Source organism: Microtus pennsylvanicus, chromosome 16 (assembly GCF_037038515.1).
Source record: "Microtus pennsylvanicus isolate mMicPen1 chromosome 16, mMicPen1.hap1, whole genome shotgun sequence".
Lineage (NCBI taxonomy): Eukaryota > Metazoa > Chordata > Mammalia > Rodentia > Cricetidae > Microtus > Microtus pennsylvanicus.
Window position 1 is genome coordinate 11,916,084 of NC_134594.1, and position 24,515 is coordinate 11,940,598.

Consider the following 24,515-nt stretch of genomic DNA (forward strand, 5'->3'; position numbering starts at 1 on the left):
ATATAATCAGGGGGAGTCAGGACAATGGCCAACCTTCACATAAGTGCTTGTCCATCATCTCCAGGCTTCAGCTGGATGATGAGGGGCCTGGCAGCCAAAGCAGTCCTTGGAGAATATTAAGTCCAGGCAGCAATAGTGCACATTTGAGAAGCAATCTCTCTCCCAGCATCACCGCGGCCTTTTAAGTAATTCAGCCTTCAATGTTCATGTCCAGTTGCCAAAAATCAAATGAATTGCCTGATTTGAAAGACATTTGTTGCCTCATTTTTTTTTTTGGTTTGGCAGTCATGATGATCCCCTGTTCTCCTTATAATCAGGTCCCAAAGAATGTCATGCCTGTGCACTAAGAATTTCAAATAAACAAAGCATGGTTTTCAGGTGACCAGCCTGCCTTACTCTGCTTGCAGGTTGTCCCAGGGGGACGTATGGAACTTCCTGTTCTTTGGAATGTCAATGTGTGGAGGAGAACACCCTGGAATGCAGTGCCAAAAATGGTAGTTGCACCTGCAAATCTGGTTACCAAGGAAACAGATGCCAGGAAGGTACAAACCAATGATGGATTTCTGGGCTTCTCTAATAATAAATGATCAGTCTTTGTTCAGCATGTGTTATTAATGAGGTGATCCACACCAGTGTCCTTGGAGGTAGGGATGTTTTATTGATCCCCCGTTGCAGGTGAGGAAACTGAGACGGGGGGGTGGGGGGCAATACAATTATTGAACCTTGTCTTCTTGGCCACTGCTGTTAGTAGTCCCTTTCTCAGCCCGAGCAAAAGAGAAAAGGATCACACTGGTTAAAATTATATCTGAAAACAATTAAAGATAGACAACATTAACGTATCAACCAAAGACCTGCTCTCTTTCAGAATTAGAGACCATGTTCTTTGATATAAAAACTAGTCATGCAAATACATTTATTAACAGTTCCTTAACCATAGAGAATTTAGATATGGATGCCAGGACTGTCATTTGTTAACTGTACAGATGTCACATCATCTTTAGACCAATCTATAGACAGTGAGTTACGATGCCAATCGTAAGAAAGTGTGGACATGTTGCAGTTGCGTGATAAATTGGGGAAATGGTGTTTCAGCCTGTCAGGAAAGCCATCCCTGGCTTGTAGACTCTGGGATGCTCATGGTTTTGGGGTTTGGTCGCTTGTCACTGAATGTCTTTCATGCCACTTCTTAGAATGCGCCTTGCACTTTCCTTGGATTTTTTTTTCTGCTCTATAGTATTTCTCATCTTCTGCTCTACCTTATTCACCTATTACTGTTGTATTTGATATGGGTGATCATTCTCTTGATCATTCTCTTGACAGAATCTGGGTCCCACATAGACAGGCTTTCTGCTTTGTTCTCTTGGGTATTCCCTTGCTCCTGTGACCACTAGTCAGTAAATCTTTCCTTAAATCAACACATAGTATGTAGGATCATGCTTACTATATAGGTATATATAATATAATATAATATAATATAATATAATATAATATAATATAATATAATATAATATATACTTTCATCAAGCCCTAGGGATTCTTATTTAAGAAAAGAAAATTGTCATGGCCCTTTGCTCTTTCATAAGAACTGCACACCTAGGACAAACCAAATGACCAGGACTAACGGCGAGTCCTTACATCCTTTGCGACTAGAAGAGGATACTGGGCTCCGATGGAAGACAGCGCAGTGTTGAATCCGCTCACAGAAGCAGGGGATTGAAACTTGTCTTCGAATCCCTTATGCACTGGTTTAGGGAAGGATGTCATCTTGTTCTGCAACTAGAAACCTCTTAGGCTTAGGAGCCAGCCCTGTGGGCTATTGTGGTGGCTGCATTGTAACTCCCTAAGTAATGAAGAAAGGAACTTGAGGAAACGGAAGTCCAGTCTCAAGCAAATGTGTTTAATATGACAAAAGAATAGGTCTCATGTCACTCAATCTCTGCCCTGATTTTAAGCCTGATGTTAGCATTCTCTTCGTGTCCCTACTGAGATGGCGTGTTCTGGAAGCCAATGTACAAGGATGTAATACAATGTACACACACCTGGGTAAATTTAATTTATTCTGACAACATTTCCTTAAAGCAGCTGCTGAATATACTTTATTGGGAACGGCTTCTGAGATCCCCACTGTGAAGGAAAATGAGTTGAAAGTATATGTAAATCAGCAAAATAGAGAGGTCACCATAATCTCTAGAAAACATATTATTTTTCAATCAGATAGCTTTGTCCAATCCTGATAGTTTTGTCTAACCACGAAATGAAATTATGAGTAAGACGGGAGCATGTGGGTGAGCTCGCCATGATTGGCAGCTGAAATTAAGGCAAGGGGAGCACTTGTTGAGTCGAGCATGGTAAAAACCGGCCCTGTTGGGTTTCTGCATCTCAAGCCCTGGGGTGGCCCCTATGCTCCCAGGGCCAGACACAGCTTTCGGAATCTTACCTCCAGGCCTGCAGCAAAACTGCATGTGAATACTCAGTTAAGGATTGCTTCAGTGGTACTGGGGAGCAGCGCCCTGAACAATCAGTGGTAACCTCAGTTACCTTATCAGCAGCGACTTCTTCCAAACAGCAAAAACTTCTTCCAGCAACCTGTGACAGAGGGGAGAGAAACCACTTAACGGCTGCCTAGGTATTCTAGGTAAAAGTTAGTATCATGGGTATTTGGAACCCCAACTACAGGCAGATTTTTAAATGTGGGGGGCCCCATAAGCCCATTTTAGGAAGGTTGTGCAGCCCCTGTGCCATTGCAGGAAAATCAAGTCTTGATTCAAATCGTTCTACCACAGGCAAACTCAAAATTCAAAACCACAGTGGGTCTCTCAGAGCACAATAGACGACGTGAGAGCCTCTGAGTGGTTCAGCGTCACGAAGTGTGATAGGATCACCAGATCCCCAAACTGAAAGATGCAGGATTAAATTTCAACTTTGCTGCCCACAGCGTTATGACAGCAGATGCACGGCCTCTCCAAGCCTTATTTAGTACAGGGTGAAGTTGCGATTGGCTGGTTTGTTTTTTTTTTTTTTAAATATGATGTAATTATATAAGGATACGGCTGAAGATCTGGTTTGACACCTCAGAAAGTGTGGTGATTCTGCTATTCCGAGACTCTGCCCAGCCCAAGACACACATCGCAGATGGGCGAAGTGGGCTGTAACTTCCAACCACTGTCAAGCGTTTAAAGAAGTTTCACTGTTTTCTCTGTGTCCTAAGATAAGTTCTCCCAGGTTTGGACTTGTAGGCTTTAGACAGTGTCTCTTAAGGTCCAAGTGCCGGTAGAATCTACCGCTTGTCCTTTTCCATCAGTAGTTCAAAGGACATTCAACAGGACAGCATGCAGTTTCTCCTTAGCCACCTTAGACACTGTATGCCATAAAGAACATAAACCGCAGAGCCCTGCCTTGTCTAGGCTTAGAGAAGGAAGCATTGATGAGGAAGAAGATGTGCAGCTAGCATTTGGGGGCGTTCTTCTGGGATGTTTTCACAAATTACACTCCCGTCTCATGCTTGATCCGTTCAAGTGCCTTCAAAAATAAATCAAAATGGATTTCATTGTTACTGCCTGGAACACACACACACACTTTCAGCGAAGGAAAAAGAGAAAAGAAAAACGACAATTACTATATCTGTGTTTCCAAAGTGATAGACACAACATTGTGTTGATTTCTTTCGGGAATGCTTTTGGAGGAGCTATAAATCTTCAGAGGCTACCAAACACTTTTTTCTTTGGAAAACACCCCCCCACACACACACACACAAACACACACACACAATTTGCCATCTCACTTAGGCGACAGTGAACGTGAAATCTGGAGCCATCTTTCTTTTTGTTTTTATTTTACAAGCCTGCCCTGATGGCCTCTGGGGACCAGAATGCCAGTTTTCCTGTGGACTCTGTGAAAATGGAGGTCATTGCAACAGAGAGTCTGGAAGCTGTGATTGTGCTCCTGGTTACACAGGAGAATCTTGTGCTGTGTGTAAGTAATAAACCCAGACAGGACAAAGAATAAAGTCAACAAATTGTTAGCTATATAAAGGCTTTGTCTCATGAACGGCTGCCCAGTAGACTGCTAGAGACTAGTTGACTAACTGTTGTTGAAACATTCCCAGGATTTGGTAACTATAAAGGATGATTTATTGCTTTTGTTAGTTCTGTGGACTGATGAGGCTGCCCTACTCTGGGCCACTGGTGTCACTCAGATAGCTCTTTCAGCAAGAGACATCATTTGCCTGGACTTGGTTGAGCATCATTGCCTTCCGTCCTCTATGTTCCTGTGTGGCATGCCTCAAGATCTGCCCCAGTCCCACAGCACAGCAGTGTCAGATAGCTTTCCAAGAAGAAGTCTCCAGAATTAACAAGAGTGGACCAAAACCTAGTCTCAGAAGACGGCCAGTCCCATTCCTACCTCTTCCTGTTGGTTATGACGCATCCCAAGGCGAGCCAGATTTGGTGAGGTAGACAAAGGGATTCTACTCTCTGTTTGGAAGAGTTGCAAAATTTCACTGCCAAAGACCAGCAAGGCAGGAGATACAGTTACTGCCACTGTGGAGACCAATGTCACATATTTAGAGGTTTTTTTTTTCCAAAAGGCACTTTAGGAGACTAAATTCTAATTTAGACTAGAATTACCATTTCTGCAGCAATAAAGGAGATTGAAGAGAGCTAAAAAGAAAGGATAAATTAAATTGAAGCTGCTTGAGAAAGTCAGTGGACCACTGCCTCCCATGTTCCCTGCAGGTGATGGTGTTGGTGGAGTCATGGGCCAAGCCCACTTGCACTATCTGCTCTGTTCAGCTCTGCGCACAGGGAATCACAGTGACCTGTGAGCCTCTCTCTGTAAAGCTATGGGCAGCTGTGGGTTGACTGTCTATTGTTTCCTGAGTGGACATAGTGATGTGAATTAGCATCTCATGCTTAAGACTTTGTGCAAATCCCCAAGCAACTGAAAGCGAACACCCCGAGGATGGCATTGAGCAGCTGGCCAGTCAGCTAGTTATTTGGAAGAATACACTGTGGTCCCCAAGAATAACCCTCAAACAAAGGGGGCAGGGCAAAGTCTTTGTCTGGCAAGTTTCAGTTATAATGAGAGAGATTTTATTTCGAGACCATCTTCCTAGCACTGTTGACCATTATTTCAATAATGAAGTTTGCCAGAATAACAGTCAAACATACTAACATTCTTGTTTGCATTAGGGAAAGGTGTAGGAGGGGTTGGACTTAAAGGTAAGAATTTACATATTCAAAAGGTTTTATTGCTTTTTATTTGCTGATTCCACAGTGAAGTGGCATTTCCCCTCATCTAACTCAACCTTAATGGGGTAATTGTTAAGCAGAGGGTAATAAAGTTTACACTCTTTCACTTGCCAGGTGATATAAATAAATAGGTGTAAAAAAAAAAAACTCTGTTGAAAGAGGCAAGCTCTTTAGTCTTTCGGATACTGCTTTTAATAGTTGCGTAACAATTCTCTCACACTGGGATTTCAACCTCTAGGAAGTGCCTCAATGATGGCCCTATGAAGTGTCTGACTTAAATTTTATTAACTAGATTATAATTTATGTATTAAATTAAACAGAGAAAAACACTCCATCACTCTCAAGAGCAGTTGGATTTTTACACTGAGACACACAAACACAAATTATATAACCACTCCAATAAAAAGATGGATGAGCCTACAAGAGAGAACTCCCAAAGACACTCCACACCCGCTTATCCAAGAGTGTATTTTTAAAGGCTCACACTTGAAGAAAAAGCATACAGCATTTCTGTAAATACTCGAGGTGGTACTCATGAAGTTGTGAAATTTTGCTACTTGGACTAATGAACTGTCAAACTGTTATAGGCTCTCAGGGATAGACCAAAACCTCATTTCCTTGTGGCCGTGTGTGTGATGTAGTGTGTGAACATATGTCTGTGGACGCTCGTGAGCCTGTGCACTTTCATGTGGAGGTTGTCAGCAATGTAGCTCAGTTACCCTTCACATTATTTTCTGAGGCAGGGTCTCTCACAGAGTCTATATCCCCTCGCTTAGGCTGGGTTGGCTGACCAGTCACTGTCCGAATATCTACCCCTATTATCACCATCATTATCATTACAGATATATACCACTCTGCTTGACTTAAAAGTAATAGTTCAGTTTCTTCTGTAAATAAGTGCTGTTCTTTGACAATTTTATACACATATAAACATTATGATTTCTCCTTTCGTCTTGTCTTCCTCCCTCTGTGCCATCACTTTTTCCCTATAGTCTTGAGTTTCTGTCTTGTGTTCCACAGAGTTTAACTAAGGTCATCTGTATGATCATGGATTTGAAACTGTCAACTAGAGACCGGTAGGCTCTGTTAAATATTTTTCTTAACCAACAAATTCTTCACTGACGTAAATAATCCCAATCAGATCAAATCAGACCGAATTAAAAGATGTCCATGATTAATGACTGCCAGCACTTCTGGGTGGCTCCTGGGAAAACACAGAGAGGGAAAGAGGGAAAAAGGGAGACCACGTGTTCATTCTCTGGGGGACAGTTTAAATAGCCTGTTGGAGTGGTGTTGGCCTTCACTCGAGAGGGGTCACCGATTGGCAGGCTTTCTTGACCCTCCATGGGGAGGGGCTCACCATTTGGCAGGCTTTCTCTGGAGGTTGAGTTTGGACTGAGGCAACTCCCAGGGGAGGGAGCTTATGCCAGGAGCTGGGGTGAAGCCCCTTGACTAAACAATCCAGACTCTTTGTATAAAAGGGTGCCAGGGAACTGAGGTGATGCTTTTAAGCAAACAGGCTCACCCCTGGATACTGAACACTAGGCCTTGCCGCGCTCAGAATCTGTTAGTTGCCAGTGGTTCAATAGCAAATAGAAGGGTTCTATGATCTCCTCCTCGTCTATAGCTGATTGCTTGATGGACCTGCTATGTGTGGGCCCAGTACCAGTGCCCATAGCTGCTGAGAGCTCATCATTGTCATGGCCTAGTCATGCATAGACGCCATTGTACAACCCTTCTGCCTAGTTCTTAGTCATTCTGGTATTTATACCCGCTTTCACAGTGTTCCCTAGGCCTGAGTCGTATGGTATATATGACATACTTAGGGTGTGGATTCTGGAGATTCAAACTGAGGTCCTTTTTACCAGTTAAGCTTTCTCCCAGCGTCCAATTTGAAAGATACTGGCCTTATTTATATAAACCCCATTGTTTGGAAAATATAAATACACATATTTGAAAATTTTTTTTCTTTATGAAAACTTTATTTCAGTGTAAGAAAATCCTCTGGATGATGATGAGTTGGGTTGTGTGCATGTGTGTGTGTGTGTGTGATGAGTTGTGGTGTGTGTTTGTCATAAATTGGGTTGTGTGTATATGTGTGTGTGTGATGAGTTGGGCTGTGAGCATGTGTATGAGTGTGTGTGTGTGTGTGTGTGTGATGAGTTGCGGTGTGTGTGTGTTGATGAGATGTGGTGTGTGTGTTGATGAGTTGTGGTGTGTGTGTTGATGAGTTGGGTTGTGTGTATGTGTGTGTAATGAGCTGGGCTGTGTGCGTGTGTGTGTGTGTGTTTGTGTGTATTGCAGGGGCTGTACGGCTTACTTATTTCTAAGTTTTATATCTAGACAGCATGTGGAGGTTGGAATGACAAATCCGCAGCTACAGGCATGTATGAAAATATGATCCTAAAAACCACTGTTATGAGCAATAAGTATTTGCTAATAAAATTTAGATGACTAAAAAAGTACCTAAGTGAAGGAAGTTTATAATTGTGTCAGGCCTGTCAGTGACTATCCTAAGTCGTCCCAGATTTATGCTTGTTGGACCACTATTTCCAGAGCCAAAGCACAAAACAAAGATAAACTGGCTACTGGGGGGGAGTGATTAACTCAATTATATAACACAGTTGTGTGACCACTTTGACCATGTTAGGGTTCATGATTTAGATGAATGCATAGCATCTGGGGAGTTGACATTGAATACCATGGATAGAAAATGACTAGCAATTGTAAATGTTCCTATTTGTGTGGGGGACAACTGGTAGAAAGGCAACGCTGGCTGGCCGAAGCTGTGGCCATATCCACGTGGAAGGACTATAAAAGTGTTTTTCTCCTTTATCCAGTTGCTGATTTTCTACGTTTACTACTTTGTTTTCCTTTAATCATAGGTATGGTAGTACATGGTATCATCTCTAAACATTCTTTGACTAAGTATCTATGCATGGTAATTTTCTATTCTTAAAGCAACCTGTGGTTGCTTAGTAACTCTATTAGATGTAGCAGTCCACTCCTACAAAGTCAGCTCCAGTTCCTGGATGGGGGATCCTCGAGGCCAAAGGAAAGTCAGAAAAAGGAAACAGTAGACAGCATAGAATCAGGAGGTCTGTCTGGTCATGCTGAAGCAATCACAACGGCCCAGAGTTTATTTCAGAACGTGTTTCTATAGAAGAGCCGAACAAAGCACAGCACAGATGGTCAGTCAGTGTCTAACCACAAGACCATCCCTGAGCAGGTTCCTCTCCATCATGTGCTTGCTGCTGAGAAGCAGCCTCACTTTCTGTCTTGGGGTTCCTGAGGTTTGTCATCAGCGGTATACCGTCTACTAGATAGAGTGTTCTTTCTCGTGGGCTACATCAGAAGTCTCTCACATCTCTCAAGTTTACTGGGAAAGGCAGAGTAGGCAAGCTTGAACTCAAATGACTTATAAGTCAGAATGGACTGCAGATGGAAAGGGAGTCACATGTGGGCTCCCACAACGAGAGCAAACTTTTTCCCTTTAATCTTGCTGTACTGATTGTTCCTTGTAGTTGAGACTCTTTCCCCTTTTTGTCCTGCTATGTATGTTGAATTTAATCCACCAGTACACTACCAAAACCAAAAAAAGCACAAACCTTTAAAAAAAACTAGTAATATTGCCTCTGAATGGTTCACTTCTGTTTCTTTAGAAATCTTAATAATTTGGTTATTGTATTTCAAATTTCTGCCATGTGTTTTTTGAAGTAAACCACATTAGGTTCCCTCAATTCCGAAAGGGGAGGCCAGAGAGAAAAAAGGGGAGAGATGTGAGGATGAAGATGCCCATCCCAAATATACCCATGCTTTGAGCATCGTTTGATGAAGCCCCAGGAAAGCCATCCTGGCCACTGGCCTAGTCCTGCGCCTGTGGGAAGCTGGTAAATGTTTATTAACGGGATGAATGAGATACTAGAGACCTGAGCTGTGCGGCTTGCAATGCTCCCACTGTGATGACTGCAAACACCAGTGTGATGTCAAATGGCTCTGAAAGATCTCTGGACCTTTGGCAATTGGCAGTTCCAGGCTGTAGCCATGAGGTCGGCACGCCACAGGCTCCCAACGCTATGTTCTCCACACGCTTCTCCACCTTCCCCCTTTCTTCTGCACTGCCTTTCAGAGTGCTTTCTAAACAAACAACCAGTTTGACCTTTGTGGTCGAATTAATCAGCAAATAGTTTTGAACTGGTCTAAAACAAAAAATAGTACATAAGAGGAAAATAGGTTTCAGGGATATGGGGCTGTCCAGGTGGATCGGAGAAGTTCAAGGCGCACTTTGGATGGCTGAGATAAAAAATACACTGTGAAATCCTTAAAGAATTAATGAGAACATTTTTTAAAAAACACAATTATTTGGCTGAAATAATTCAAGATTCAGCAATGCAGAACAGAAAATATTGTCTTACGTGTAAACAGCCTCTTTGGGTTCTATTCTGGAACTCATGTAGAATTCTAATTTAGAGGGACCTTTTGTTCTCATTACGAGCTGCTTTCCAACAGCTTCTACCTCTCTCATCCCAACCAGGGCTGGCATTTTATTACACACTTTCTAAAATATCTTTATTAAAGAAAAAAAGTATAGGCATTGAGAGTAGAAGGAAAAAAAGAAATATGAAACGAAACAAAACGGCCAGATGACTAAAAGCATTTAGAACAATTCAGCGTCTTGAGAATCAGCAAATGCAAAGATGTCAGATCCAACCGAATGTTTCCTCCTCCAAAGCGATTGAAGATCCGACTTTTTTTAAAAGTTGCTGTAAAATAAATTGTATTTAAATAATACATTTCTCACCCCTCCCTGCGGTGAGATGCATTTCCCTTACCAATCTGGTCCTCAGCAGGTGGTCCAGCCTGATGAAGTATCAGCAAAATGTCAGCTCCCACAGCGAAGTGTGACAGAGGCAAAGCAGACGCAGTGACAGGCCTTTCCAAAGCTATTGTGCAAATTCAGCGTTAAACTAGGGACGGGGTGGACGACTGACGGCTATGCCATTCCCTCGTGTTCATCTCCGCACAGTCAGAAGGAACAAAGGGAGGCAGTGCACCCTTGTACAGTCGTGAAGCTCTGCGGTGGCGAGGCTGGACTTCCGTGAACTGGATCTCACACCCGCAGTCTGAACAAGCTAGTACTGACATTAGCTTTCATGTTTTTAAACATATTCCCTATGAATGGGGCCCTAGTCACCTTTATAATGTCTGTGCATCGATTAAAAGTAAAAATAAATCTTCTTATTACTCTCTAAACCTCAGTGTCCTACTGATAACAGCGTCAGTATAAGACGAAACGCTACGGCACTAAAAGTCCATTGTATTCATTAATTTCCCCACCACTGAGACTGAGTGTTTAAAAACAACTGAAAGGAGGAAGACTTTAGTTTCGCTCTCAGTTTGAGAGTCCCCCAACCTCTTCACAGTTCTGCTATTGTTTAAAAGTCCAGAGTTCCAAGTCTCTTCAAACACCCAGATCATACTTAGCTGTGAGCACCTGGTGTCTTATTTAAGAAGCACAGAGTAACTTTCCTGTTTGAAAAGAGAACGATAGGGGTGTGGCAAGTTGGACCAAAAGAAGTCTAAACAAATAAACCCGTAAGGCCCCAGAGGGCAAAGATTAAATTCTGCAATTGCACATTTGGTGCTTTGGGTACGTGGCGTCCCGAAGGGAGTTCCAACAGGCCCAAGACACTCCTTGTCATTGACAGCACACACAGTTTCTCTTTTGGACAACTGCTCTCCCCTGTGTTTCTAGCACTGGGAATCCTGGGGTTCCTATGGCAACTTAGTCTTCACCCTCATAGCATCACATTTACCTTCTCTAATGTTTTGTCTGTTATGACCTACTATGTTTGCTTCACATGTAATTGACTTACTTCAGTCATTCAATCCCTCCTCCCAAATCTCTAAACATGGTGTCATTCTTCATTGCTTTTATTTCCAATAAATATGTCCTCGTGTGTGTGTGTGTGTGTGTGTGTGTGTGTGTGTGTGGTATGAGTATACACATGCAAGGGTTTATATCACACAACCTTCTTGAAGTTGGTTCTCTTCTGCCATCTTATGGGATACAGTGATACAACTCATGCCCTTAGGCTTGTAAGAAATGCCTTTACCCTTGGAGCCCGCTTGCTGGCCCCCTGTATATGTAGTTAGAAATCAAGGATTTCATCTTTCACCATAGGTAAACAAATCAACCACGAGGTCCTTTCTCTTCATATGTTATGGCTCAGTGTTATAATCAGTTGTCTGCTTCTCAATGGGAAGCACTATCCAGCTCTGGACACACCCGGGGTGCTCAAGAAAGGCCTTCTAGCTTCAGTGATGCAACACCCTTGACAACTCCATAAAGAAGTTCGGGATTAAAGTTTCATAGAAATAGTCAACTGGGTGAAAGGAGACATGATAAACACAGAATTGATGCGACTAAGAAGCAACCAGTGACTTGGACAGAATAAGCTCTACTGAATTGTGAGACTCACTAAGATGCAAAAAGAGAAAATTTATAGGCAAAAAGTCTAACCAGAACACGTGTCTTCTGAACAAGAAAATCAAATCTAGTAAGAGATAAGAAACATATCTAAACTTAAGTAATTCATAATTCACTTCCCGATAATAAGTAATAAGCACAGTAGATGACAATCCACAGATTTATTCAATAAAATAATGTGGATTTATTCGATAAAATAATGTTTCATATTGTAGCCGTATACTCACAATCAAGAAAAAAATAAAGAAATTTTGTTCCATGGAGAGGATTCCATAGAACAACCAACTAATAAAAGAAGTTAAATTTTTCTGTTTGGAGCCCACTTATACACTGCAAAGAGAGATTGACTGACAGCTGGGAGTGTCACCGAGTTGTTGGCTATCACAATAACCCATGCTCCACTCAGTGATGGATGAATGCTGCTTTTTGTTTGTCTGTCTGCAACATGTTACACGGCCTGAGCTGCTGACTACCACACAAAGCAACGACAGATCTCAGTGGGATGCCGAGGTCAGCCCATCCGACTGGACTCAATCTCCTGCCAGAGCCTCTACTTCCACAGCCCACTGTAAATAACCTGACTTGCCTTCACCTTCTGCAGATGCTCGATGTTCAAGGTCTCTTTGTTTGCACAGGGCTTCCCAATCTAACTGGGTTTAAAATTCCCTGCCTGTTGATAAGTATAGCTGGCTGGCTGCCTCCACTAATCCGTGATTATTCCTGAATTGAGTATCTGGCAGAGCACAAAACAAAGGCTTTTTCCCACGACGTGAGCCATCCAGAAGTTCTACTCTCTATTACACACACCATTTTCAGAAATCTGGGCACAGAGATTATATTTTCCATGGAGATCATGGACTATCCAACTTGCAATTTTTAGTTACTTGAGACTGGGTATTTCTCTTACCTTGCACACATTTATTCTTGAAATATAATATCCCACCATGAAAATACAAGGACCAGCTTGACATATAAAATTTTTTTAGAAAAACTTGTTATTTATTTTTTATCCCGCTGTATCTAAATACTGTTCATTTTATTTTATTTTTTAAAAACAAAACAATTCAAAACTTCCTAAGACTGTAGATTATACTAGGAATTTTGTTCCATTCTCTGAAGGTTAATGACTGGTCTGGTCATAATACCAATTAAGCCTTATTCTTATCCTCCAATGAGACTTCTTTTACATTGCACTTATTAAGCGCTGTTTGGAATAATAAACAAGGAAAGACACCATCTTACTCTTAAGAAATTCATATACAATTTATTGAGTAAGAATGGTGTATAAACCAATTATATGTAAAAAACAAAATAAAATGGATGCACAATTGCTGCTGTGTTTTATCCATCAGCGGAAGCATCCTGAAAGCTTCCTTGATGAGGAAGATTTATCAATCTAAACTGCATAAATCAGCTGGATAAATGTTGGATATAGAATTGGCATGTTAGTCAGGGCTCCTAATTAGCGAAAGTCCAATGGAGTGAAATGATGTGGACGTGGAGAGAGTAACTGCATTTGGGTCTGAGTGTGGTGAGAGAGGAAAGGAAAGGAAAAGGATCAGTTAGCAAAGTGGCAAGATGCTGCATTAGTCAGTTTGGACCTTGGTTTCCTATTGGGAGTAATAAGCAAAATTAAAGAATTTGTATTACTTGTGTGTGTGGCGAGGGCACAGGCAGGGTGTACAATGAACACATTCCTTCAAGTATGCGTACTCACACGCTCATAGAGCCAGAAGCCAGCATTGGGTGTCTCTCACATTGCTCACCATCTTACTTTTTGAGACAAGGTTTCTCCTTGAACCAAAAGCTCTATGATTGACTAGACTTTCTGGGCAATAAATTACATAAACCCGCCTATCTCTGCTTGCCACTGTCGCTTAAGTGCCAAACTCTTACTGTACCATGTCTGACTTTTGGAATGGATGCTGAAGATCTGAACTCAGAGCCTCATTCTCATGAGAACTTAAGTGGCTGAGTCATTATCTCTCCAGCCCAGAGAACCTGTTTGGAGGATGGCTTACAGATGAGCTGTTGTGTAGCACAGTATCTTACAAATGTTCTGTCATAGCCCCTATTCCCCTGCAATTCTGAATATTGATCCAAAGAGATGGAAAGGCTTTTATAGTCGTCATTAATTTTTATTGAATATAATCAGTACTACTACCATGATAAATTATTGAACATTATCTTAAAAGAATAGCTCTGCCTTATCAAACTTAAATTCTTAAACTAATTTAAAGTTTAATTCTCTTGTCTGTTCCATCTCAAGCTCAGCTGTGGAGAAGACAGCAATGCTGTGCTTCCTCTCTGTGCGTCCTACTTTTACCTTCTACCCTTGAAACCACAACATGGTGGGCACCCATCAATAGGAAACAGACTCCTTTGTTGCGCAGGTGTTGACACATCACCCTGTACTTCAAGCACAGATATAAGCTTGCAAATCAGCCAGGTTTCTGAAGACCCACACAGAGCTCTGAGAGTGTTTGCTTGAGGCTTCTACAGCTGGTTAGCTGGTTTCACGTGTGACGAGCTACTCCATGGATATCAGAGGAGGAGAGAGGAATCTCACCTCAATTGCAAAAGGACCACTTAGTGAGCACCTGTAGCTCCAATCCAGACTGTAAGCTCCTTATGCAGGCTACTACACTGGGGCTTTCTGGTTCATTGGGTTAGTGCTTAATTTGACCTATTCCTCTTACATATAAAATCGAACCAATAAAGAACCCCCATATCATATAATCAGTCTTATGAATACTGTGTTAAAATATGTTTTATACCCTTGGAAAAACATGGTATATAAACAATAGTTATAAATCCTAAAACAAATACCCCAAAAGCTAACAAAATGAGGTTGAGAAATTGAATTAAGGTCTATTGTGTAATTATGGGCCCATGAGAGATTTTATTTTGTGTCTTATTACCTAACAAAACCTTTTAAATCCTTGCAGTAGTCTTCTGGAGAGGGAACCATGACTATTAACTTTCAGGCAGGGAAACTGAGGTAGAGAAGAGTAAAGCAACATGCTCTTGACCAGGATGCAAGTGAAAAAGTTAAAGCTGAGCTGTGGGTAGTGTAATACCAATGACTGACTTTGACCACTGTGAAGTGCTGTCTGAGAGATGAGGTTTTCCTGATGAAGGATTTAAGCAGCACAGGAAACTGAGATGCTGACCCTGTGGACCAATGCTTTATACTTACGCGCACAGTGTGTATAGTTTGAGTTATGATGAGCAGGACATGCATGAACAATAACTTCTTGGGAAAAATCTATCTGTAAAATTCAAAAGAAAATTAATAATTTATGTTTAGATATGGCTGTTTCCAATTCCTGACTATTATAAGTAGGACAGCAATGAACATAGATGAGCAAGAATCTTTGTAGTAAGACAAAGAGTTCTTTGGGTCTATTCCTAAGAGTGCTATAGCTGGATCTTGTGGTAGTTTTCAGCTTTCTGAGGAACCTCCACACTGACTTCACAGGGGCTGTTCCAGTTTGCACTCCCATTTTCAATTAATAAAGGATCTCCTTCCTCGTATGCCCACCAGCATGTATTGTCATTTCCCTTGTTAATCTTGGCCATTCTGACTGGGGTAAGAAGGAATCTCAAAGTAATTTTAGTTTGTGTTTCCTTGGTAGCTAAAGATGGTGCCCATATATTAAGTGTTTTCAGCCATTTGTGCTTATTTTTGTGAACTCTGTTTAATTTTATACGCTATTTTAATTAGGTTATTTGTTTTCTTGATGTTCAATTTTTAAATATATATTCTAGATATGAATCCTCTATTAGATGTATAATTGGTAAGAATTTTTTCCCATTTTTGTAGGCTTCCACTTTCTTTGAATGGTGTTTTTCTCTGTTCAGAACTTTGGGATTAATTTGGTCCCATTTATTAGTTATTGGTCTTTAATATCTGTGTTATTGGTGTCCTTTTCAGGACATTCTTTTCTGTCCAGTTAGTTCAAGGCTGTTCCTTACTTTTTATATCACGTTCATGGCATCTACATGAATGCCAACATCCTTGATTCATATTGAGTTGATTTTTGTGGAATGTGATAGAAGTGATAGACATAGATATGTTTTCCTTTTACATGCAGCTATTGAGTTAAAACAGTACTTTTTATTAAAGATGCGATCTTTTCTTCAGTGTGTATTTTTGACTTTTGTATCAAAAGTTGGCTGTCTGTAGATGTGTATAACTATGTCTTGATCTTCAATTTGTTCCATTGAACAATGTGTCTGATTTTTTATGACAATACCTTGATGTTTTAGTTACTATAGCTCTGTAATATAGCTTGAAATCTGGTATGGTGGTACCTCCAGCAGTTACGCTATTATTCTGGATTGTCTTAGCTACTATGATTTGTATGCATCCATTTGAGTGTGTGTATGCATGTGTATGTATGTGTGTGTTTCCATATGAAGTAGAAAACTGTTTAGTCAAATTCTGAAAAAAAAGTGTTAGAATTTTGATAGGATAAATTTACACAATAGAATTATATTCATCACCTAAAAGAAAATAAAATTTTCTGGCAAATAGAGGAAGCTATAAACAGTCATCCTGAGTGAGGTAAACCCTGACCCCAAAAGACAAATTTTACATGATTTCTCTTATATGTGGATGTTAGCTATTAAACTTTCGATATGTGTGTTTCAATCCCAATGACCACAGAGGCTAGGTAGCTATCAAGGGGCCCAGGAGGGAGGAGGAGATGGTCCAAGGAAGAAGAACTAGAATAGAGTATTACACAGAGACAATGCAGAAACTAGAACAGGAGGATTAAATGAGGAGGGGCACAAGAGGACAAGGTATAACATGGAATATTGGAAAGGATACCTGAGACGGAAAGTCTTTCAAAAAGCCATATGGAAACCTACTGCTATAGAAGCTTTATAAAATATATACATAAAAATAATTTAAATGGAGTCACCATATAGTGGCATGGACAGTGTTTCAACTAGACATCTTATGCCACCAAGTAAAACCTCAAGTGCCAGGAATGGGTTATAGGTTGGTGAGTCCTTGACCAAAGGGATTCTACAAGCCTCCACCCCCATATCTCACAGGCTATTGCAAAGGCTATGGATAACTGTCCAAAACCTGAGGGTAAGGCCCTGTTGATGTAGACAGCATTGACTTACATCATCAAACATGGTGTAATTGAGATGGTGTTCAACTAGAAGCTTCGCCCCTGGAAGATTCTTTGCATACTACCAGAAAAGAAAAACTATCACCAATTTTATCCATCTACAAACTCTATAACCTGCAAAAGAGACCAGCTTGCAAGATATACTGGTAAATAGTGGCACTGTGTTATAGGAGTAACCAGCTACTGTTTTTTTGATTTAAGTTCTACTTCTTGAGTTGAAGCCTATACCCAACAGTGCTAAGTGGCCAAGAATCTGAGACTGGGTTGGTCATTGTCCTACAGGAGACCTAGTACTATCATTCTGCCTAAGGAACATTGCAACAAAATAGAAATAAAATTATTCCTGATGGCATATTGCTGTACTCACAGAGTTAGAGTATCACTCAACCCTTTGAGATAAGCCTCTTGCGATAGGCAGTAATTAACACAGAGACCCACGACTGGACAATGTGTAAAGAGTGAGAGACTTTGGAGCACTCAGGCCTAGATGGGATGTCTTCGTTAAACACCTCCCTCAAGGCTATGATCTATGTGGAAGAGGAGGCAGAAAGATTTGAAATGCCAGGGATGGTGTTTGACTCCGGTAATATAGCATCTTCTAGACAAAACAGAACTGGTACACATACGAACTCACAGAGTGCGAGAGCACACATAAAACCTGCACAGTTCAAACCTGAACAAAATCCTAGCACCAAGAAGAGGAAGTGGACACGAAGTCCCACCCTTAACTAAGAGATGTTTACGGTTGCTGCCTGCCATGAAGGGGGTGATCATTTTCTCCAATGGAGTATCAGTGTCACTGGGTGTGTTAGACACATTCCAGGGAAGGACTCATATCCAGTAGTAGCTGGCCAGTGTGAAGTGGAGCCCATGTGGGTTTTTTTGTTTGTTTGTTTGTTTTATGTGTGCTCTTTTTTTCTTATTTTTCCTTTCCTTTTCTTCTCTCTCTCTCTCTCTCTCTCTCTCTCTCTCTCTCTCTCTCCCTTCCTTCCTCCCTTCCTTTCTTTCTCTTTCTTTCTTGTCTCTTTGATTTACAATTTTGGGCAATCTTGTTTCTTGCTGTTGTTTTTTATTTGTTTTTTTATTTTAGCGAGATAGGGAATGTGTATTTATGTGAGAGGGGAGGTTTAAAGGATCCAGAAGGAGTTGGGGGAAGGGAAGAATATGATCATAATACATTGCCTGAAACAAAAATTTTAGATAAAATTTTACAAAAAGAAGTTTGAATAGAGTAACCACTAACATGGAAATGGGTTTGGCAAGATGACCGATCTAAGACTCTACTGGAGAAACTATAAAGACTTAACAGAATCCAATGAGGGCCAGCTATTGTCCAGGGCATACAGAAACAGAACCCAATAAGCAAGTCTTAGCAGAGGGGAAAGTCTGATGAATTTAGAGCTAAATGTGGCCTGCAGATGTGTTGTGAATGATTGACAAGTGTTTTAAAGACTGCACAATTCCACACTTTAAAGGTCAGAATACAAGTGAGTACTGATTCCAGTTCCCATGTGGGGATGCATCACTATTTTATGAGTTCCTAATTTCTCAGGTGAGGCAGGCACTATGCAGCTGGTTTATACCATGCAGTTCTCTGAGGATTCACCTGGCCTGTCCTTACCTTTTCCTCTCTTGCATCAGCTGCATGGTCTAGGGAACCTCTGTTTGTGGCACTTGGTTTAGAGCATGTGAAAAAGAAATAGGAATGTTCAGAGAAATGATTCAGAAAATAATATCTTTCAAGAGGGAAAAAAAGGACAATTGTGATCTCATAAACTACTTACAAAAAGAAAAGGAGACATGGACGATTTGAAATGTGGTAATGTTGATGATTATGGAATTCAGGTTGGGATGAAAAAACAAATAAGGTATTAATAAGTTAAAAACAGCACCTGTAGACCAGCCTGTAGCATGACTAATAAAAACCAAGAGACAGATATTGTGGTTCAACCTGAAAGATTAGAGAAACAAAGCAGCCAACCACTAGAGAGTTTTTACCTCTGCAGAATCTTCAGACTGAAAAAAAAAAGAGTGAGTTTCTGTCTCATCTTGCCTTCTATTTCTCTCTAGGGCTGGAATTAATGGCGTGCACCATGACACATGACTTCTAAGGCTAGCTAGTGTGGCTGCTGAGATTAAAGGTGTGTGCCACCACTGCCTGGCCTGTGTGGCTGACTAATGTGGCTAGCTTTGCACTCTGATCTTCAGGCAAGCTTTATTTATTGAAACACAAATCATATAGCACTAGACTAGTCTTTCAGAAAATATGTGTGTAAAGAATGACTGAAACACCCATTTCCTCTGACAGCAGAAGGGTTAAAATCTCCTTTGCATATGCGAGATGCATTACTCCTCCCTGACATCTGCCCATGCCATTTCTCTGTTGACTAGTTGCTAAGTCTCCTCCCCTCCTGCTCCAGAAGCTGAGGTCCAGTCAGCAAGAGAGACTCAGAAACCATAAAAGTTACTGGATAAAATCAAGCAAAAATTCATATATTTTGCTTTGACATAAAATTTGAAAAAATACGTTGAAATGTGTTGATAGAGAGTTCTAGAAGTAACTCTTTAAACTGAATAGATTTCTTATTATGAAGTTTAGTTTGTCTATACTAATACATACCACATTTCATTATATTTTCTAAGTCATACTTTTTTCCATTATAATGACTCTTCAAACATTTGATGCCAGAGATATTGCTCAACAGTTAAGAGCACTTGCTGCTCTCGTAGAAGACCTGAGTTCAGTCCATCCACCCACATCAGGCAGCTCCAACCACCCATTTGCTCAGCTCCAGGGGATCTGATGCTCTCTTCTAACCTCTGTAGGCATATGCGTGCACACATAACCACACACATATGCACAAGATTAAAAATAAAAATAAGTCTTTTAAAAATGTAGGAGTGTCTTAAACCTGGTAACATAACAACATATAATTGTGTGTGCTTGTGATTTTCTAACATAGTCTATTGTCTAGGAATGCATTAAGGAAAAGTGTCTGGGACTGTATTACAAATAATTTCTGTCTCTTAGGCACAGAGGGAGCTAGAATGTGAAAGGAAAATCAGAATAAATATATGTATTTAATCAATTTCAAACAGTTTGAAGTGGCCCCATTTTAAATGCCTGATTGATCATCATTGTTATTTCCAAGTAGGAATAAATAACTGCCTCTTGGCTTTGGAGATAATAGTGAAACTCGGCCTGAAATATCTGTATTTGCTTCTTTCTTTTGCAATAAAAATGACAGGCCCACAAAGCTGGAAAAATCCCTTCTGCTATTTTAAGATGCTGTGGATCTAACTAACTGTGTTTCTGTGCCATCATTAATCAACTGTCTGAATAGCGAAAAGAAAAGCAAGGAAGCTGCAGGGCAGTCAGTGTGCCTCACCCCTGCACAGCAGCAAGGACTTCAGGCTTTCAAAAAAGGAAGGAGGCTTTCAGGCCAGTCAGTGTGCCTCACCCCTGCACAGCAGCAAGGACTTCAGGCTTTCAAAAAAGGAAGGAGGCTTTCAGGCCAGTCAGTGTGCCTCACCCCTGCACAGCAGCAAGGACTTCAGGCTTTCAAAAAAGGAAGGAGGCTTTCAGGCCAGTCAGTGTGTCTCACCCCTGCACAGCAGCCAGGACCCCAGGCTTTCAAAAAAGGAAGGAGGCTTTCAGGCCAGTCAGTGTGCTTCACCCCTGCACAGCAACAAAGAGCCCAGGCTTCCAGAATCATGTTCTGGAAGACTCCCTTGAAACTTTTCCATGCTAAAGCAATGACTCCATGAAAGCCTTGAAACTGCTTATGCATTTCCTCAAGGATAACGTTTGCTAGTGACTAAATTAGAGTGTGTTTTGTCAGATGAATTAACTTTTTATTTCTATGTTTTAACTTACCTTTAAGTGGTACTATTAGCATATCAGCATGTTCACATACAAAATACATGGATATCTGTATTTTACAAGGAATGTCTGTAATGTAGACAGTCATGAAACATTAGAGAAAACAGTCTAATTTATGTATCTATAAAGACATTAGGATAAAAATTAGCACTTTGTTCATTACTAAATATTGCCATATTTAGTATCTTGTTTAAATTTGAAAGTTTTTCTAAGGAAAGAATTCACCTCAATGTTACAGTCTGGGTGAACAGTAAAGAAGTGAGTTCTTCTGCATATGACTGACCTAGGCCCTCTGCACTTATGTCACGGTTGTGTTGCTTGGTCTCCCTATGGGACTCCTAACAGAGGGAGCAGGGGCTGTCTCTGACTCCATTACCAGCTTTTTGGGACTCTCTCCTCCTACCAGGTTGCCTCACGCAGCCATAAGAGGAGAGGAAAGCCTAGTCTATCTGCACCTTGATATGCCATGGCTGACTGATACACATGGGAAGCCTGCCATTTTCTGAAGAGAAAGGAGAAGGAGTGGACTGGGAGAAGGGGGAGGTTGGGGGAGGGGCAGGAAGGAGAGGAGAGAGAGGAGGAAAACTGTGATCAGCTTGAGTATTAATTACTTTATAAAATTACTTACTTTTAGACAGGAAGTGTATTCCAGCTATATAGTCATCTTTATTGTTATTTTTTATCAAATTTGAATTAGTAACTATTGTACAGTTTTACGTTTCACTATCTTGAAATTTATATATTTTTTTCTCTTCTGTTCTGGAGATTGAGAAGCTAAAAGCAAGATAAATCTTTCTAAAAACACAGAAAGTTGTGCATTATATGCCGAATAATTTCAGGGGTGCCATCCACCCCCTCTGTAAAGTGAAAAAGTACCACACACTTAATATGCAAAGACCTTATCTACTTGACAAGATAGTAAAATATCCCACTTATGTGCTCAGGGATAATTTTTCAAACTTTAACAAATTTATTAGTCCCTGGCAAGGCCTTTAAAACTTGGCAAAGAATATTAATAAGTCATTAATGGTTAATTGCATGTCAGCTTTGAGGTCAAGGAGTCTGAGTGATCTTAGTCATTGGAGTTAAGATGTATCACTTCTGAAAAGACTCCAGAGTACAAGTTTCTCTGCCTCCCCCGCTAATCCAAACCCCTTGTTTTTGGAAACACAAACATAGAAACATGAACTCAATCGTCTTTCATAAGTAAATGCGAGGGTCGTAGCAGTGCGCATGCAGGGAAGGAGCTGTGATACAGTGGTGTGTCCTGCGGGAAGGCAGATTAACTTCTTAACCAATGCAGCTTAACTTGATAGCCGAGGGTCAACCAGAGGTGGTGTCTGCTATGAACCTGCACTGGATAAACCTAGTTGTTCTCATTGAGTCTGACCTTAAAATTAATTCAAGCAGAGGGACTGGGATGGATAGAATAAAAAAGTAACTAAGTGGGGGATGAAGAGATGAGAGTTGGCAAAATGCGTATTGTGCAACCATGAGGACTGAGTCTGAACCCCAACATTCATAGAAAACGCAAGCAAAACACTGTGGGTCTGGAACTCCAGTCCTGGGGCTTTGCCAGGTGTCAGCCTCACCTACTCAACCTGTTCAAGTTCAAAGAGACCCTGTTTCAGGCGACTGACAAAACACTCAGTCCACCTTTGGCCTTTATGGGCAAAGACACACATGTGGGCATAAGGGGGGATATGGGCATATTAAAAATTTCAAGATCTTTGAGTCTTAAGAAAAGGATAGTCCAGCAAATGATGCCACATTACTTAGCATGATAATGGAAATCCCTATAGTTTTTATTTTCATTCCCATGTTAGGGGAAATTACAGTTTCCTTGTCTTTCAATGGGATTTTTTTTCCTTTTTGTAGATACCTGTAAATCAACCCCCAAAGATTTATTGGTTTCCTTTCTTCATAGTGAAAAAAAAAGTTGCTTTGGGAAACATTCTAACTCCTGGGAATTCTAGAAGTTGAGTTAAGAGTCTGCAAGTCAGTGTTGCCTGCTTCCCTTGGTCCTGGAGCACCGGCAGCACAGGAACTGGTTTCCAAGGAAAGCATCCTACAATCTGCATGCAAAGTAGTGTTTTTACACAGCTCTGAATGTCAGTTCCAAATGCAAAGCTGCTTGCTGCCTCAAGTGTGAAATCCACCCTCATTTACATTCATGTTTCTGTGCAAGTAGGAAAGTCAGTGTTTGGGGCCTGGGCTATGGAGAGGTGTGGGGCAGAGGTGAAGAGTCCCAACCTGTGGGAACCCTTTCCACCTCGCTGACAATTCTGAGAGGGGCTCAGGGAGAAGCGGCCTTGACCAAAGCAACCAATCTATAGGAGACAAGGAAACATATTCATTTTGATGTCTTTATGGTATTTTACCATCTTCCAATTTGTAGATTTTCCAATATGCTGTGAGTGTGTGTGTGTGTGTGTGTGTGTGTGTGTGTGTCTAGAGAGTCCATGGTTTACATTATGTGGTTTCTTTTATCATTTAAATTCAAATATGAGAGACTGGATGCCAGGATATTTTCAGATTCCTTTGTTGGTGGAAGGTCTGCTCGGAAATTAAGATCAGGATTTGAGAAGAAGGAATATTAAATGTTTGTCACCGTTCTTTTCTATCATGGGATCCAGGCTCACAGTTGGTACCTGTCTGGATGATTTCAAGAACTTTGCCACTTGTCTGAATGCATTTTATTTTGAGCTTTTGAGGTTGATCTCTCTTCCAAGTACCCACTGAGGATGAAAAGCTTGGTGGGGTTTGCCTATTCATGAAACCCGCTTTTCATCTGGAGCCCACACCCACATCTCTGTTAACCTTCTCACTGCTTTGGGCTGCTCCTTCTTGAACTGCTTTTTCCAATATTGAGGGTCAATGGCAGGAAATGATTATCTCCATAACTAGAAACAGACCTCCCTCCCATTTAGTTAAAGTGCTGAAATACATGTTCGCATTCTATATTCTAAGGCCATTCTTTATCAAAGTTGCACAGAGTACAAAGACCTGTATCTGATATGAGATAGCAAAAGGTGGTAGTAACTGTAATCTAGGATCCAAAGAAAAAAAGGAATATAAATAATAGCCTTTCATAGGTAACCTCTCTGACCTAATGTTAAACAAGACTGTGTAGCTACTGGTGTGTCATACATAGACCCCAAATATAATTTCATGAAGCAATGACTGTGTTATTTCTCAAGAGGCCATAGATATATCAGGCAGTTGTGTGGATCTGGGCTTAGATAGTTGGGTTCGTTCATATGTCTGCAGTCACCTGGCAGGTCGTCTGGAGCTGGCAAGTCCAAGGTGGTCTCTAGAAACTTAAGGTCAGAATTGGCAGATCCCCACTTCTGCTGCTGTCTACTGATAAACACAAGCTGACAGCACACCCAGATTCCACTAAGAGGGAAATAGACTGCAATCCTTCCGAACGAAGCTAAACTGTACTCTGCAGAAGATGGAGATACGGGCCAGGTAGAGGATCTGGGCCAGCTTTGGAACCAGTCTACCCCTGTTGCCATCCTAGATCATTATGGGTCCCTCCACACCCTACCCCCGTATGCTAGGTGATGCCAACTCTCTATGGTAAATTTCTTAGGGCAAAATGATATGTAATACTTTCAATGCTGCCTCTCTGTGATCTAACTACACAACTTTATATTGTTGTTGTTTGCTAGCTATGACATTTCTATGTTTAGATCAATAAAGATTTGGTTACCTTGTTTAATGGATTTTTAAAGTAG

The 24,515-nt window shown here is 41.0% G+C and overlaps 1 protein-coding gene across 5 annotated transcripts in view; it reads left to right on the plus strand.

The window, feature by feature from the left end:
- Nucleotides 1-24,515, plus strand: part of LOC142836509 (EGF-like and EMI domain-containing protein 1) — a 626,698-nt gene that overhangs the window by 522,689 nt on the left and 79,494 nt on the right. The window contains exons 15-16 of one of the 5 annotated variants that reach the window (XM_075950804.1): nucleotides 408-542; nucleotides 3,841-3,972. The exons of 3 other annotated variants lie outside the window; for them this stretch is intronic. In XM_075950804.1, the coding sequence (XP_075806919.1) occupies nucleotides 408-542; nucleotides 3,841-3,972 (267 nt within the window). The remainder of the gene's footprint in view (nucleotides 1-407; nucleotides 543-3,840; nucleotides 3,973-24,515) is intronic. One more of the 5 variants, XM_075950805.1, reaches the window with a different exon arrangement.